General features: G+C 39.5%; 1 protein-coding gene across 3 annotated transcripts in view; it reads right to left on the bottom strand.

Annotated features, from left to right (window-relative positions):
• Positions 1-18,556, bottom strand: part of ABCC8 (ATP binding cassette subfamily C member 8) — a 65,504-nt gene that overhangs the window by 36,182 nt on the left and 10,766 nt on the right. For 2 of the 3 annotated variants that reach the window (XM_035120206.3, XM_088653294.1), the window contains exons 7-16: positions 15,496-15,660; positions 13,757-13,912; positions 10,699-10,833; positions 9,928-10,090; positions 6,172-6,212; positions 4,696-4,841; positions 3,850-3,955; positions 3,153-3,263; positions 596-671; positions 157-262 (exon numbers count right to left, since the gene is read on the bottom strand). In XM_035120206.3, coding sequence (XP_034976097.2) covers positions 157-262; positions 596-671; positions 3,153-3,263; positions 3,850-3,955; positions 4,696-4,841; positions 6,172-6,212; positions 9,928-10,090; positions 10,699-10,833; positions 13,757-13,912; positions 15,496-15,660 — 1,205 coding nt within the window. The remainder of the gene's footprint in view (positions 1-156; positions 263-595; positions 672-3,152; positions 3,264-3,849; positions 3,956-4,695; positions 4,842-6,171; positions 6,213-9,927; positions 10,091-10,698; positions 10,834-13,756; positions 13,913-15,495; positions 15,661-18,556) is intronic. The other variant, XM_088653295.1, reaches the window with a different exon arrangement.

Raw genomic sequence — 18,556 nt, 5'->3', positions numbered from 1 at the left:
CTGTTATTAACCACAATACGAAATATACAGTATAAACATGGTTTGGTCTTCACCAAAACAGTGATTTAATTCACATGCACCAAGAACATAGCTTTCAAGTTAAGTCTGCATCCCTTGTATAAACTACACAGTAACATAAAGTATGAATAAAATTACCTGTTCCAGATTACATTCCCAGATACCTTCTGCATCTCCCCAAGTATCCCTAGCAAGAGGGATGACTTACCACAGCCCACCTGTCCCACAATCATTGTTAATTGACCTGCAGTAATAAAAAAGAATTTTATTTGAAGTTTAAATTTACTACAGATAGTGAGCCCTGATCCAGAAACAGTTGCACTCAATGAGTAAACATTCAATAATACAGGGGTGGCCAACTCCCAAGAGACTGTGATCTACCCCTTTTTTGGGGTGCAGGGCAAAAATGTTGTGCTTTTTTAGGGGGAACAAAGTTTTCCAGGGAAGCAAAAGTTGCTTCTTTGAGAGGAGCCAGTGATCTACCACAGACGTCCAGTGTGATGATGTTATGCAAAGAAAATATATGTAAAAACCAATAAAACTTATTGGGGGGGAAATATAATGAGTGGGTTAGTACCTTGAGGAATTCGAATATCAATGCTGGACAATGTTGGAGAGCCTTCAGGTGTCCAAGTGAAAAATCCATTTGTGACCTATGGCAACAATAGCAAAAAAGATAAATAATCCATGTCGTTGCAAAATCTCACTCAGATATTTTCTTTAAAAATTATTTGCAGTTTTCCAGTAAGACAGTTTAGCCCCACCTACCCCACTTTGATCTAATTTCTTGCTTACCCTTTTTTGACCAATTTGAATTTCTATGCTTCATCTGAGTATCATTTTAAGAGATTCTGTGGTTTGTGGGATATATTAAAATGGGCATTCTTGTTTGAGAATTGTTACGGTATGTATTTTTTATTATATTAAAAATATATTTTTGACCACTTTTCTGGGCAAATGTGCATCAAAGATGGTTTGCAGTCCAAAATAGATGTAAAAACAAACAAACCAATAATTGGAAATTTTAAACCTTAAAACTACAACTTGGTAACACCCCACTTACAGTGATCCCTCGACTTACGAACTTAATCCGTTCCGAATGCACATTCGTAGGTCGAAAATTTTATAAGTCGAAAAGCGGATTCCCATAGGAAAAAAAATATTCAGAAAAATTAGTAAGTCGAGGAAACAGCATCAAAAAATTCAAAAGCCGAGGAAACTGCATTTAAAAGAGCCAACAGTTTCCGTTCGTATGTAAAAAAATTCATAAGCGTGCGGCCATTTGTCCCATTTGTAAGTCGAAAACATCGGATGTCGAGTAATCCGTAAGTTGAGGGACCACTGTACATTCAACCAGATAATATCCAAGCTAATAATATCTTTTTGTTCTTTAGGGTGCAAACCACAAACCAACTGGTCTGGTACAACTCCTTCCCCTGTGCCAGGGAAACATGGTGTCCTTATTCATCAAACCTTAATCAAACCCCAAACTTTCATAGGAGCCAGAACACTGAGATTATTTCGGTTGGGCATAGTAACTGCAACAGTTCCCAGCCAGGAGCCTTTCTGGTCTCACCATAACCAGATACTGGCAACTGCATGGAGATAGATATACTTGTATGTTGCATCAGCACAGTATTGTTTGGGCATCAAATCCAAACTGCCTTACCATTTTTTTAAAAAATGAAAGATCTTAATTTACCTCTTGTGGCTTATACAAAGCAAACACAAAACTCCACAATTCTTCCTGTTGAGTTTTATAATTTCCTTCAGAGCTGGTTGCAGAACCTGTTTACTCAGAAGTAAGTTTCAGTGGTGCTTGCTCCCTAATAAATGTGTCGTGGATGAAAGCTCCAATGTGTACATGAAGATATTTCTCATTCTTCTGAGTAAACATGCACAGGTTTTAAAAAATGCTCAACTTAATCAGAACATATAGCTTAATTAAATATAAACCACACAACTAAAACAGTCAATAACTCAATTTGGGTAAAGTTTCTGAGGAGAACTGCCCTCAGAAGTTGCTGGGAGAAGGAATTCCTGAGCTACAGAAAAACCACTTGTGCCCTTGTCGTTCATATATAATGCAAAGAAGGGAGCACAGAAGGACATAGGAGTGAAGGTTAGTAAGTGAGGAATCATACAGCTGGAGGAGGAGATGCTTAATTTCTAGAAAAAGTGTCTGCCTGAAAACACTACCCTTTGGACTAGAAGCCTTTCACTCTAGCTTTTGATGTGTGAAGACAATGTCAATAGAAATGCACACTGCGTACTAGCTCAGAGACACTCTTATCCACTCTCACACAATATTTTCCAGTGTCAAGCTCTAGCATAAAAAGCACATACTAGTTCGAGACCTGACACAAATTATGCCCAAACACATCTTGAAAGCTGGGCTAAATTGGAATGTTTCAAGAAGATCCATTTCACAAACTGATAACCATGCTACCAACTATTTTTATTTCTATCTTCAAGAATTATGGTGCTGGAGGAGACTCTTGAGAGTCCCATGGACTGCAAGAAGATCAAACCTATCCATTCAGAAGGAAATCAGCCCAGTGCTCACTGGAAGGACAGATCCTGAAGCTGAGGCTCCAATACTTTGGCCACCTCATGAGAAGAGAAGACTCCCCGGAAAAGACCCTGATGTTGGAAAAGATTGAGGGCACTAGGAGAAGGGGACAACAGAGGACAAGATGGTTGGACAGTTTTTTCGAAGCCACCAACATGAGTCTAACCAAACTGCGGGAGGCAGTGGAAGACAGGAGTACCTGGCGTGCTCTGGTCCATGGGGTCACAAAGAGTTGGACACGACTAAACGACTAAACGACAACAACATCTTCAATATACAGATACATAGCTGCCAAGTTTTCCCTTTTCTCACGAGGAAGCCTATTCAGCATAAGGGAAAATCCCTTTAAAAAAGGGATAACTTGGCAGCTATGTACAGAAAAATACCACAGTCTTTCAATGAGAACTTACTCCTCGACAGTCATGTTTTGTTTTGCTTTCTACATGCAAATGTGGGTTTTCCAGGCAAAAAATATTTGTTGCTTTTTGAACCTGGAACCATGGCTCTAGAACTCTGAGCTTATTAGTAACAACATTATTAGAAAGAGTGACCTTATTACCACCTTTACACAATAATCATCTGCTTCTGTGGTGCTAACAGGTCTTCTTAAAGGAGAGCTGTAATTGTTCCAGTCCTCTCTGGCAGGTCTCTTACGGTTAACAACTTTGAGGGGCTGTGCAAGATCAGGAAGACAGAAATACATGGTGAGTGGTGACAGGATTGTGAAAGAGTCTTAAGCAAGAGTGGACAATGACTTGGTTTTCTGGTGCAATCATTAATCATGACTGGGAAGGGACTGAGGGGAAAACCCCTCCCAGAAATGGTTGGTAAGAAGCAGAGGAGACAGGTTTGTGTGTCAATTAGCATTGTGCAACTGTGCAGTGACTGCCTGGCTAGCAGACCCTACAGACAGCAACCATTGCCTAAATTAGGCCCTGGAAGCCAGTAACAAATTGTACATTTGCATGGGACTGGTTGGCTCGCCTTCAGCCGTTATTGCTGCCTCTGAACCATTTCTGGTATGGATGGACTTTCTCCTCCCCACTTGATTATGAAAGCCAGTGCCTGCCCCCCCCCCACTGTATCCATTGCTGGCCTTAAACAAAAATAGTCATGGTATAGTCCTTAGCTAGCTTTAACATTTTGCCAATGTAGCTATTAATTAATTACAAGGGAAATGACAAAGTTATTGGGGTGGTTCACAAGGATTAAAGAACAGGAGGTAAACATTTGGCTTGCAATCCAATATTAGCACTTACAACTGCCTGGTATTTGCTGTGGTTGTCCTTGCATCTTGTCTCTGCACATTTGTCATGTTCCTCCCCTATTTCTTCACTTGAGAGAAATTCACTTAACTTTTGAACGCTATGAAAAGAGGGGAAAGGTAGTAAATTAAGGAATACTTATACATGGTGCCAGTTACAGTAACAGTGTGCATTTCAGAATTCCCAAGGTACAGTGGAACCTTGGGTCTCGAACAGCTTAGTTGACAAAATAATTTGGCTGCTGAACGGCGAAAACCCAGAATTAAGTGTTCCGGTTTTCGAACATTTTTTGAAAGCTGAATGTCCAATGCGGATGTTGGCTATTGTTTCCGGGGCGCCTGCGCCAATTGGAAGCCGCACCTTGGTTTTTGAACTTTTTGAAAGTTGAATGGACTTCTGGAATGGATTAAGTTCAAGAGCCAAGGTTCTATTATATAGATTTTATTCTCAGAAGAAATCCTGTAACTGTGTACAAAGCTGTAATAAAACTGTAATGTTTTATTCCAGTGGCTCCAGTACAATTGGTGGGATCAAGGTCTAATGCCTTAAACTTTACATCATCATCATCATCATCATCTTGTGGTGATACTACTTTTGTCAAAGGTGTCCCCACCCCACCTGAAAGCATATACGGTAATTTCATATAACTTATTGCATGAGCTGGGAATGCAAGAACATAGCTATAGTGGCTGCATATGGGGTGGGGAAACTTACTATGGGATGGCCTTGGAAATCAGTGAGTCTAATTAGAGGGCAAAAGCATTGGACGGATACCACAAGCTCTTAAACACTGCAGTAAGAAGCTTCATATGTAAGACAGAAGCACTCCAGAAACCTTACCTTACAAGAGCTTTGACTGTGGATCTAACCACACTGGAGAGCAGGAACAGTGGTGTGACAAGGATGTGAAAGAGGGAGAGTGAAGCAAAGGCCACCGAAGGAGAAAAGTCAGCATTTTCAAACAGGTGGGCATGGACCACAAATGTCTTTAAAAGAAAAGACAGCAAAACAAATTATTTCACCCACCTCTTATATTAAAGGTACAAATGCAGTGCACTTCAAAGGCCCTAATGATCAGGAGGAGACATTATGCAACTAAGCATTGCAAATTCTGTCAGGCAGACTTAATATACATTTAACTATCAGCTATAAATACAACAATTATATTAAGAGCTTTCCCCATTATAAAAACAAATAAAGAAGAAAAGAATGCATATTGAAGAAATATTATTATGTCCATCTGGAAGTCCAGAGCAGTATAGAGTTACTCTCAAAGATGCATCTCGGAGCAGAACTTGGGCAACGGTAATATTGAAGGATGTTCGTGGCTGCCCTAGTACAATCTATGCATGGTAACAAAAGTCTCCAGATGGATTCCCTTACTGGATTGGCTCCTTCATGCACCAAAATGGTGCCATCTAAAGGAAAGTGTCAGTGGGAGCTCCCTGAATCCATTTCTTAGGTTCTGTATAGCCTGTGTGTTGTAGAATAGAATCAATTACAGGCAAGACAACAAGACATCTTGTATGGAGATTACTTGTATGGAGATACAAGATTACATCTTGTATGGAGATCTTGTATGGAGAGCAGGCATCCCCAACCTGCGGCCCTCCAGATGGTTTAGCCTACAACTCCCATGATCCCTAGCTAACAGGACCAGTGGTCAGGGATGATGGGAGTTGTAGTCCAAAACCTCTGGAGGGCTGAAGGTTGGGGATGCCTGTTCTAAATAACATGGTAACTGGTCTGTGTGTACTCAGCCACTGATACTCTGTCAGCTTCCATGATAAGAGGACACGACATTCTAGACTTAAATATAAAAGCACAGGAGGATGCTGAGAGAACAGTGATACATGCTTCAAAATGTATCATGGGAGTGATGTCCATATTTAAGATATAAACAGCAGTAAGATCTAAGTATCAGTAAAGTGATATTACAGTCATTCAAGAAAGATCTATTGATACATAAAATAAGATAAGGTACAACACCTTACACACACACACACACACACACACACACACACACACACGAGTTCCCAAATAACAAATTGCTCTCTATTGTGATTTAATTCTCTATGCTTTCTGTAATTCTGCGTACACATAATTAAACATCATTTTGCATCACATCTATTTCAGTTTTCAAATGCACCTATTGAAGGACAGGATAGCAGTACATAAAGTTTATATTTTATTAGTAGTGTAATTTAAAATGAACTAGAGAAGGAATAATGCATTTGTAACCGACAGAGGGCTTTGTAGCTACACTCTTCTCTAAATGTTAAAATGTATCTACATTTTTAAAAGTAAAATACTTACTATAAGAACAGCTGCAATAGGTATTGCTGCATTCATGAAAACTGCAAGTAAAACAAATATATTTTACCGATTATTTCAATATACTTAGGCTTCATACATCTCTACATGCATTTCATTTTTGTATCTATAACAGTTCTTTCTGGTTTTCTTTTTTTCTACTTAGGTTTCAACCTGTCTTGTTCGGATGCCGCCCTTTTCATTAGGATATACTGGAACTGCCATTATAGTGTTTTGAGTTAGTGGGGGATCCCCCAGATCCCTGGGTGCCAGGTTCCCCCCCTCTAGATTCTTGGATGCTGGTGTTTAATCAGAGCTGAAATCTGAGCTTGTTTTTCTGTCAGACAGAGGGACAAAGGGAGATGATGGCCCTGTCATTAATTCATCTACAAGACAAAAGACCCTGCAGGTAAACAAGGGGGAAGTTGCCAGGGCATTGTGGGTGTGATGCCACATAGAAAGTTCCCTTTTTTTGGGCAAGGTTATGGGAACATGAAGGAGGAAATAGGGAGAACTCCCAATGGTACTGGTTGGAGGAGGCTGGGGGCCATAAATGGCTGCTGCTTTGGATCCAAGCTCACTGAAGCTATGAGAGAAGCAATGAGGGACACTCCTGGGATGTAGGGCTCTGCACCGCCTCCACTGAAGGCTCCAGGTGTTTTTGCTGGCATCCATCTGCCTCAAGAGACAATGGAGTGCACCTCTGGGGGTGAAGTCGAATGAAGAAGTGTGCATGCACATGAAAGCTCATACCAAGAACAAACTTAGTTGGTCTCTAAGGTGCTACTGGACAATTTTATATATATATATATATATATATATATATATATATATATATATATATACACACTGCATCAGACCAACACGGCTACGTACCTGAATCTAGCACTGTGTTAACAGTACTGAAGTGACTAATTATGTGTAAAATAAACCAGACATTAGCTCCACAGTGCCTTGATTCCACAATGGAAACAGAACCCAGCGCGAGTGCATGGAACCTCCTGGAATTTTGCTACCACTCAGCAGAGATTGGGGTGGCATGTAATAATACAAGTGAATAATGGCAATAAAATAAAAAAGTAGTCATTTCTTGGAAACATTGACCCGACCTTCTGTGTACCTAGGACACAATGGCTTTCCCACTGTGCCTAGTCAAATCACTGTCGCATTTAGATGTTATTATCCCCAGATGGCTGGGGAATGGAACAAATGCTTTTTCACCTTGGGTTCACTTTTAAATTTGTCATTAACAAAAATTATCTCCTGTAATGTGACTAATTATCCCTTCATAAGCATTGCCCAAACTTCTTACTAATTTGAGCAAGCAGTAACCATGTCTAAGTACTCAATCTATCTCAATAACAGAGTGCATTTCTGGCGTTCTGTTGGATTTCTTGGTTGATCCTGTAATCTTGTTGCAGCAGCTAAATATAAACAGGAAATGTTTCAAAATCGAGTGAAATTAGCTGCAGGTTGTGCAGAATGAGAGATCATCATCAGCAATATAATCCTTCAGACTTAAATAATAATATAAACACGAATCTTGATGTCCTTTGATTCGATTATGTATTATTTTACGTGATCACCATCCGTAAAATTGGAGTTTCCACATCACTGTTCACACTTACTTGGAAATAAGCCCACTGAACATCTGAATAGACATGCATATAGGACTAACTGCACATAAAACAGAGCATGGTGTCAGCTTCTAAGATCAGCTTGCCATCAGTTCAGAGCTGCCAAGCACTCATATTGAAAGCTGGCACCACATGCCCGTGTGGATGGTAGGGGTTGGGGCTCTGAAAAATGGCTTAATTTGCACTGTCATTTAAACATTGTTTATTGTGTATGGCTTGGGGCAATCTATCTGGTAAGAGTAATCTTTATGTGCCCTCATGTGAACTGGTTCAAATTCTTGTTGGGTGTGTGTGTGTATTTACATGGTAGCATGGTTCCAAAGGAAGCTCTGCCTGGCATGCATATCCTTTTCAGGACAGGCATATGTGGGCAGACATTTAAATATTGCGTCAGTGAAGAGAGTTTCAGCCAGCAGCCACAGGCATTTAAATTGGCCCTCAGAGGCTTGCCAGGAAATGCAAATCAATTACTACCATATTAAATGTTTGTCTCCTGGTTTTCACATTATTTCTTTAAGAACTTGAGATTTTTTTTAGACTTGGTTTCACTGGCAAATGTAAAACACAAATGCAAAACCACTATAAATTATGCATTGTAAATGAAACACAATTTATGCCTATCATTCTATTTATACCTTTTCAAGTGGGGGAAAACAACTATTTCTGTCTGCCTTACAGTATCAAATTCTGAACTGGTATAAAACCAATTTTTCCTTCAGTGACAGTCCTGATTTAAATAAGCAAGTGACATTAACTAGTGACTCAGCTATACAGCTGCAACTAAAACATTTTAAGTGCCTTTTAAGTGCACTATACAATGTGACACTAGATGGCGATGGTGAGCCTTATGGAAAATTCAATGTCAGAATGGTTTTTATATGTGTGTAGATTCCACCTAAGTGAGATGTTGCTGGCCTAAGGCTGGAGGAAATGTGCTTATAGCTTAAAAATAATGAGGCCAGTGACTTCATGCTTAAACCTGCCATATGAGTACAGTTGTACCTTGTTTCTCGAACTTAATCCGTTTGACTCCTGAAACAGTTTGAAAACCAAGGCGCGGCTTCTGATTAGCTGCAGGAGCTTCCTGCACTCAAGTGGAAACTGCAGAAACCGCGCCAGACATTCAGCATGGAATGGATCAACTGAAAAGGACTTTAATCATCAAGGCCATAGCAAGCAGCTTGATACTATTAGTGGCAATCATTTCTGACACAGATACACCCATGTTATAAGGCACAGAGGCTGGATCTAGACACATCCAAAAAAGGTTTCAGAAAAATGCGTTGAAAACCACATAATGGGAAATCACGTTGGTAAAGATGGAAGTCTCTACAGCGCCATCTGGTGTCACAGTGTTGTTACGCATTTAAAACGCTTTTTAAAATTTATTTTTACTAATGTAGCTGAGTCCAGACACATAATTGTGACATTTAAAGAATGACGTAGAAATAATATAATATGTGAAATCTTTAATTTTTCTTGATGGTCCCATGTTATATCTTACAAACATTTCTATACTGCCTTCATTAAAAATAATCCCATAAAATAATAACCCCATTAGTATTTTGAATCAAGATTTAGTGTCATAAATTTATGACACTTATACTGATTCACTATTTTGAAACTTTAAAGCGATGCTTATCAAAAAGCAGAGACATGTAAGGGCAGTACATTCCAGGAACCTTTACCAACTATTCTTTTCTCATGGGCGTCAGCTACATGAATCCCCCCCCTTCCTTGACCTCAACTGCTCAGAAAGTATTAACTATACTACAAAGGGCATAGGAAAATCAGAGGCATATATGGCGCTTGGACACAAGAGCTTTAATTCAGGAACTGTGCCTGGAGAGAGTGGAGGAAAGGTAAGTGTAGATAAACCCAAACTCTACTTCAAACTCTAGTTCCTGCATTCAGTTGCCAGGAGGCTCAATACTTACCAGTAAATGGATTACATAAACCTTTTCCAAACACAATAAACTGTATTTGTGCTACTGGCAGTTCTGCTGGTATATTATAACTGGAAAGAGACTCTTAAACCTGCAGCACCTTTAAATGGCAAGTACACTCATAGTTATGCTGAGACAAAAACTGATCGTGGGACAAAGTCAAACAATATACTTACTTGATATGGAGGTATAGAGAGCAAAAGCTCTGAGGCTAGTCATTTCTTTTTGCCGGGTTTCCTCCACACTGCTGTGAAATATGTGTTCCCAGGCGTAGAGCTTAAGGAGTTTTATGCCTCGAAGCATTTCATTTGTTTTCTTAAGCCTCTCATTGGAATATTCCTGAACCATTGACACAAACATTAATTTAAGGAGGATTATTGCAACACTGCAGCATACTGTGTTATCTAAGGATACACGCTATGCTAATACAAATTGACTACAGATGTTCTTGCAATATATGCTGCACAATACATGCTGCACAATATAGAACTTGCGTGTTCTGCTTCCCAGTAAAACCCATTACTTGCTCTTCAGTTTCACTTTGATCTCTCTGGATGGGAGGTTATCCTTACACATGGAGGTATTTATGTATATTTAATTTCAGCGCCTTTCAGCGTAAGCTTACAAGATGACTGGAAGAATGTTGACAAAACTTACCTTGAAGCAGAATTTTCTGTGTTGATAATGTGCAAAGCATATTTTTCCTACAATAGTGTATCTGCATGGATATATACAGAGGCGTAGGAAGCTGCTTACGCACCCGGAGCGGCAAACATGACGCGCACCCAGGGGCTGGGCATACACGCTACGTAGCGGGGTGCCACCGCCGCCGCTCGTGCTGCCCCCCAAAAGACGAAGCTGAGAGCAGGCCACCCCCTCCGCTCCCCCCTTGCTACACCCCTGGATATATACTCATAACCTAAAATAACACGCCTGAAAAGACTTACCAATGTGCTTCTTTGAGCTTGTGAAAGTTTTGTGGCTACAAAGTACTGAACAGGTGCAAGCACTATGATCACTGCAGCTCCAATTAAGGCACTGATTCCAAGCAGGTAGTAGAGTAGAATGACTCCTACAATAATCTGAGATAACAAAAAGAGAAGGGACACTATATTTCCCAACCAATACAAAGTAAAGAATGACCAGGAGTTGGATGCTATTAGGTAACCTGTATTAAGGGATAGAATTTTAGCAATCCATTAGTTCCAAATCTGACTCAAAAGTCTCACAATCCCCAAATCTTCATTGAGACATTACTACAAACAGCACTTTGGGGAGGGGGGTGAACCACTGTTAAAAATCAAAATGATTCACTCAATATACAAGATTTTATAGGATGTGGAAATGTTTAGGAAAAGTGTTTGAAATTCCCTGAAGCAAATGATATTGATTTTAAAAGATAAAATTTGCTCTAGATATCAGTAGTAGCAGCAGGCAGCATCTACTGATTTCATTCAGTCAGCCACCGATTAGGATAGGAGTAACAAAAACAACCTATCATTCAAATGGAACCCTGAGGCTGAGAGATCTGGCTTGCTTCTGGATAGTGAGTGGGAAGAAAAGGCTAAACTATTCCTCCCTGCACAGCCACCTCCCCTTCAAAACAAAAGTAGCAAACATTTGTTTGAAAGCATGCTTAAGAGCATGTAGTCTGCCAGTCAGGGTAGACAATACTGAGCTAACTGGACAAATGGCCTGACTGTATTCATCAAAGACAAAAATGTTTTTAGATTACATGTTCTCAAAAACCACAAGGTGTCCAGATTTTAACTGTCCCAGTCGACACCTGTCCTATTGTATGTCCATATACATGTACAGTCATACCTCGGAAGTTGAACGGAATCCATTCTGGAAGTCCGTTCGACTTCTGAAATGTTTGGAAACCAAAGCACAGTTTCTGATTGGCTGCAGGAAGCTCCTGCAGCCAATCAGAATCTGCAGAAGCCCCGTCAGACATTTGGTTTCCAAAAGAAAATTAAAAAACCAGGACACTCACTTCTGGTTTTTGATCGTTTAAGAGCTGGAAAGTTCGACTTCCAAGGCATTTGGGAGCCGAGGTACAACTGTACAACATAGAAAAAAAATCTCTTACTAATACTATATAGCAGAGATTAATAGCTGAAATGTAGCAGAAGCTGGTGAGGTAGCAGAGGCAATGAATGAGAATAGGCAGCTGCCACTTATTGACATCCAAGGGTTAACGTAGCCACCATATTTTTACCAGTGGTGAGATGCAACAGGGTGATATAGGTTGGGGCAGTTGAATTCAACATGGCACACTGACTAGGACTGCCCATTTCATGTGCTGATGTAAGCGGCCCAGACTGCACATGTTTATGTGATTATAGAGGTAACCCAGCTGCCTCCCCACCTCCATCCCTACTTGTGTCTTCCAGGAAGCATATAGGAACTCCCTACATTCTTGTTTACTGCTCACCAGTTGGGTTCTCTGATTATTCCTTCCCACCCATTGCACCGTCTCACTGCTTAAACGTAAGCTCCTCCTTTGTTTGTACTTCAAATAACTAATATGGAAAAAACCATTAGCAACCTGATGAAAATTATTGTGTCCAAAAGGCAGCTCAGACGTTGTCTGCAAAGTAGTACGTAAGCGATTTAAATATCACCAAAGCATAATAACCTTGTGAAAAAGCTGTGTAATGAATGACAGAATTCCCTTCAAAAAAGGCTGAAATCATTTAACTGGTTTTAATGAGGATTCTATAATAACTAATATTCACAAAGAAACCTTTTTACCATGATTGTATTATCCTGTGAATGAAGCAAGTTTTATTATCTTGAACATTTAATGAGAACAGATAATAAATGAAGGAAGTGAGTAACTTTTATCGTGCTTTTAAAAGAAAAGTAAGCTATTTAATTAAATACAAACATTACTCCTGTGCATGACTCATATGTTTAAAAATTGCATATTTTGCAATTCTACATGGAATTGTTTTCCTGACAATAAATGTCAAACAAAGAAGGGGAGAAACCCGACACTTCTAAGCCAATCAATCTAAGCCAATCAAAAGTGCACTGGAAATTGTCTCCTGGGTCTATAAGCATGTGCCTTCAAGGAACCCTGAAAGCTAACTGAACATATAAGTACTGCAACATCAGGGAAGGCAGAAAAGATAGTCCTGAATGATTCTGCAGTCATGGTTTCTATTATACAATTAGCTGCACCTATTCTACTGGCCACTTGGAAATGGTAGGCTGTAGTAGGAAAGTTTCTACTCTGGCCCAGGACAGGACAGGACGTAAATTGCTCATGCCAATAGTAGCTAGAATTTGAGGGAGCAAATTGGAAATGGGCATGTGTTCTTGTCTGACAGTGCTTACTCTTAATTGAGCCACTGGATATATTTTACCCCTTTCAGACTAAAAGGGCAATCCAAACCCCAACTACTGAGTGGTGATGCTTTTCAGAACACTGTGGCCACTGCCATATCTGTAGTCCTGCCATCAATGGTGGTTGGGCAAGAAGAGCAGAGGCAGGACAATCCGTGAGCCATGACTGGGCCCAATGCTCAGGAGCCAATGGCTCCAAGTCAGGCTCAACCCCTTCCCCATTCTTCCTTTAGAAGGCCCCATTTGGTGGCTTTCTGCTGGCTGTTGCTGGAGGTGATCTTGCTGGTGGCACTTTCACCCACCCATTTGGTGGAAGGCCACCTTAGCCAGGCAGAGGCAATTCTGCTTCACTCAGTACAAGGGTTTATTACTGTTCCTGTTACTATTATTATTACTCTGCAACTTGATGACAAGAAGGAGCCACAGCTTTGCTTTTTCCTCAGGTTATTTTCAATAACAACTATTTTTTTAAATAGACGTGCATTTTCCCAGCAACAATATTTTGAATATCATGTGTCTCTATATCCCAGTCTCTCAACAAGTGAGCAAATACTCTGTTGTGCCACATACTGATTCCCCATAATAACTCTCACACACCAAATTTATCTCCATTTACATGGACTAAAGTTATATAGACTTTCATTTCCTTACCTGCACTGGCATAGCCCAAAGGTTAGGGCACAGGAAGAAAAACCACATCAGCTGGTTTGTATCTATAGCAACCAGGTTACAGATCTGACCTGAAGTCATTTCCCCCATGGACATGTTGGAAGTTGACAGCCGCATAATCTTATTGTAAATTTTAGTCTAGAATGAGAAATTTTTTATTTAAGAATTTATAAACCATTTCCCAATTAAATGTTTTGAGCTGGTGTACAATAAAAGGTAGGAAAAAACAAACTTTATAATAGCAATAAATACTGTGGGTTGAATTCAACACTGTGCTATTTCAATTGTTCCATCAGTGTAAGTATTTCAGCTTGTCCTCCAGAACCCATAAAGCTCACCTGAGGGGAGGGGGGGAAGTCCCATTGTGCTAGTGGGACCCACTAGCACAGGCATCCCCAAACTGCGGCCCTCCAAATGTTTTGGCCTACAACTCCCATGATCCCTAGCTAACAGGACCAGTGGTTGAGGAAGATGGGAACTGTAGTCCAAAACATCTGGAGGGCCGAAGTCTGGGGATGCCTGCACTAGCACACCAACTTGCATGAATCTGGTCCATTCACAGCAATTTATAAAGCAAATCTTAAAAATAGCAAGTTACATATTTTTAAATATACATCTTAAAAGTGGCCTAGTGATACCTCAGGGCAGGCCTGTTTTTAAAAAACCTATGTGAGGAAAAATAACCACAAAGTCATCCTAAAACAATTTAAAGCCGTTTGCTGTTATGAAAAGATTTTATAAATTATTTTCTTATAAGATGTGCATGTTTGTATCTGATCTGGTTCAAGTACTGCACATAGCTTACTTTCTCTGTTTTATGCAGAGAGAAAGTGCTGAATTGTATAAACTGTACAGCATTTATTCGAACACATTGTCTTCCTGAGGAACCAGACTTTAGAAAGAATAGGGGATTTCAGTTGAGGCTGGGGTTACATTTCAAAGTCTACATGGTACAGTTATATTCAGATTTCACACTTCTTTTGGTGCTGAAGGATCAGTTCTCAAATCACTTTCTTCCCATGGGGAGGGGAGAAGCTGAGACTCACCAGGTCAAACTACACGTTGTCTTAAATATGTGCTTTAAGGTACATATTTGAAGTTCTCCTTCTTTAACAGAAAGGAACTTCCCTCATCCCCAGTTGGGTAAACACTAATTTTGGACCACAGATGCAACATGCAAGTTCAATCTACATGTTTCATGTGATAGAATAAGTGGCTTTTAAGCTTACAGATAAAAAATGATTGCTTATTTGAAATATAGGGTGTTAATGCAGTATAGGAACCCAAACTATGTTTATTAAGTCAGATGTTATCTATCAATCACAGAGGACCTATAAGACATAAGACCCATAAGACAGCTGCAGGCTTCTGTAGGAGAAAGCAAGGACATGAAAGATTGTCACATAACCAGGAGATTATAGAAGAAAGTGAAATAAACCAAACATCCTGGCATGTCAGGAGATAAGGTGATTTTTGGGATACAGATTATATGACATTTAAATTGAAGCATGATTCTATTTTATGCACAAATCAGATACTTTCCACATGGTTTATTATGTTTCAAAAAAAGGTATTTTTTGAACTCAAGGTTGTTTAAGCTTTTCTTTCTTTATTTTTCTTTTAATTGGTGGAGTTTTTTAAAAACATGCTCCTTTACTCAAAAAAGTTAACAAGTGATTGTATAACTCATTAGGTAAAATTTTCTGGAGTATCTGAAATACCTGTATTGCTCCTCTCAGGTTAATTCCTGTTTCAATGGCAACATAGTATGATGCTTGGAGAAAGGTTCTCTGCAACAAAAGGGCAAAGAAAAGGAGGACTGCCAACACATAAGCATTGGCCAGGAATTCTTGGGATGAAATGAAGGAAACACCAAGTATTTCAGTCTGTTAGGGGTGGGGTGGGGAAGAAGAAGGCAATTCAGAATTAATTTTGCTTTTGTATAATTCTTTATATAAATAGAGTTCTCAAACATTTGAAACTGAAACAATGACCTGAATAAACTACGTATTTCAGTGATTCAGACAATCCTTTTACTTTATTGAAATGAGAGACAATGCTAGTAGTCAGAACCAAAGAGAAAGTCAAGACTGAGGACCAAATGACAGGTCAGTGTTGGAGAAAGCCAAAACTCAGAAATATAATGATGTCCAGAAGTCCTCATATTCTTTCTTGTCCAGGAGGATTCAATGGTCAGCCTGGATGGGTGGAGTCCAGGACCTAGGTGAGGTATGGCTAACCTGTGGTTCTCCAGATACTCTTGGACTACAACCCATACCATCCTTGACCATTGGCCATGCTTGCTGGTGTGGATGGGAGCTGCAATCTCCAGTCTGGTAGCTCACCATATATGGGACCCACACACAGATCAGAACATCTGGAAGCTCCTGACATGAGTCCCAGCCAAGGACTGTCCATACTGAGTTGCCACCTTAATGAAATCAAAATGTGAGTGTTGAGAAGGTGACTATCTGATCATAGCAATGAGATCTTTTTGGCACTCCTAGTCCTTGAACCATCTGTTTCCAGGGCAGTACAGAGAATAAAATTTAATTTATATCTCCCTCCCTACATATATCCAGCAAGGTATCATGTGAGAAATAGTCATTACTGAACACAGTAAATACTCAGTGGAGCTCTCAAGTCTCCCTTGGCCTATCCAGAACTATGCAACTTTGCAACCTGAACACATGCTTAGCCAGACAACCTATCATAAAGATATGTGATTTGCTTGCTTTTCTTAATGATATATGGTATCTTTCAGAAGCATAAAACATAAGTTTTAAATCTGGAGGCAAGAACTTTAGATATTCTCAAAATTAACCCTGTAATGGCAGTTAAATATGTAGCAACTCTTTTGAATATTTGATCTTCATAGTCGATTTGCAATATAACATGATCACTTGCTGGTTCCTCAGCAGTAGAAAAGCAATGTTAAACGCAATGAGAGAACAGCAGTGACAGCTTAGCATTTGAGGTTTACTCATCAAGACTTAAGTAGCTGCCCTTGAGAGATGCTAAGGAGACTGCATGTGATGTGATATTAGTTTTGTGTTACAAGAATAACCTTGAGAAGTATATATTCAAGACCAAGTTCTCCAGGACAACTTTGTTTCACTGGCTATTGGAAAATGAGAGAATTCTTTGGAATGTATATACTCAGTCCTGTTCCTGCATTAGAAAGAGGTTTCCACAGAGCTTAACAGCACTCTGTTTCCCTCCCTCCTCCCTCAGCATCCACCTTGGGAACCTTCAATATCTTACTGCAAAGAGGAAGAAAGCAAGAGCTAGATAGCAATAAGGGAACCATACAACCCCCACAATGACCCAGCATCCTTCATATGCATGAACCCGTGTACTTGCCCCAGGAGAACAAAGGGGTACACAGCTCTATTGAGCCCTATGAAAATTTTGTCATGTGTAATTCTTGTGCCCATAGTGGGTTGCACCTTGCTAATAGAATCTGACCAGATATACTGATGATCCAAATTGCACATAATCTCATCAAACTGGGGACACATATGTTCAAAACCAAGGTGTTTCATGTTGGGGAATAAAGGATACACAATCCTTTATGATTTCTGGGAAATTATCCAAGATGGTGAAATAGACAATTCTGCTAGATCAGATCATAATTCCTTTACAATTTAAATTTAACCACTGAATGAATTTGATTGACCATCTGAGCATCTGTTAACCCTGGTTTAAATGGTAATGTTATTTACTGTATCACCTTTCTCCCTAAGGCAAATGTTTGAAAGTCTATACCCCTTAAAATATATGTTGTTTTGATTTGGCTAGCAATCAGCTTCTTTGTATCTCAAAATCTATTCCTGAACTACTGACAAATTAAAAGTGATCTCTAGATATATGAATGGTATATGCTTTTATTTTAAAATGTATTTTGCTTAAATATTTACCAGGTGAGAGGTAAGATCCACCACAAATGGCGTGATTAAGATTAATACATGTTTAAAAGGCATGTGGGAGGATAGTGACATACCATCCTCAATATGCAGAAGGTAGACAAATTACACTGAATGCTGATATCATAGAATATATTTCTAGGTGGACATTTATAATAATGTGAAAAGTGCATAACACAGCATCTGTAATAAAATTTCATTTAGTCAAACCCCCTGTGAACACCCCTGGCAGGAAGTCATCCAAGCTTTTGCTCGAAAACTTCTAATGAGCAACTATGTGCATATATATCAGCAACTTAGGAAAATACTTCACACATCTGATGGAGATGAAAGCTTTTGTGGCAACAGATAGAACTTAGTCTTTAAGGTGCCACAAGGCTCACTGTTGTTTTTGCTGCAACACACAATCCTTCAGGTAATATGTTTATTTTTTATTATTCAGTAATGAATAATTTCTGGGTCAATATGCTGAACTTCAGTTCTTGATGCTTCCCATCTACAGCATAGAAAAGGTAACCCCTTGAAATGTCTCCAGTAAGTATACTAACATGCTGAAGAAGGGATGAAAACAGCAGCATATTGATTGATTTAGAAACATAAAATTAGTTCTTCATCCTCATCATAGGACATCCATTTCCATTCCATTATGGCAGCAGATGCAAACCCATTAACAACAGTAGAAGTCTTTCAATCAAACTGGCTTGTTTATGAGTCTTTTAAAAGAGACTGTGATGCATTAACTAGCAATAAAAACACACCATGTTGTTAGCCCTAATTCATAACCACATGCTTGATTTGCATCTGTATTCTGCAGAAGAACTGCTTCCTCCCCCAGTCCCTGGAGAGTACTCCAGAA

The sequence above is a fragment of the Zootoca vivipara genome, chromosome 1 (assembly GCF_965207765.1).
Source record: "Zootoca vivipara chromosome 1, rZooViv2.hap1.1, whole genome shotgun sequence".
In the NCBI taxonomy this organism is placed as follows: domain Eukaryota; kingdom Metazoa; phylum Chordata; class Lepidosauria; order Squamata; family Lacertidae; genus Zootoca; species Zootoca vivipara.
The sequence above is the reverse complement of the archived record's forward strand: the minus strand, read 5'-3'. Positions and strand labels throughout refer to the sequence as shown.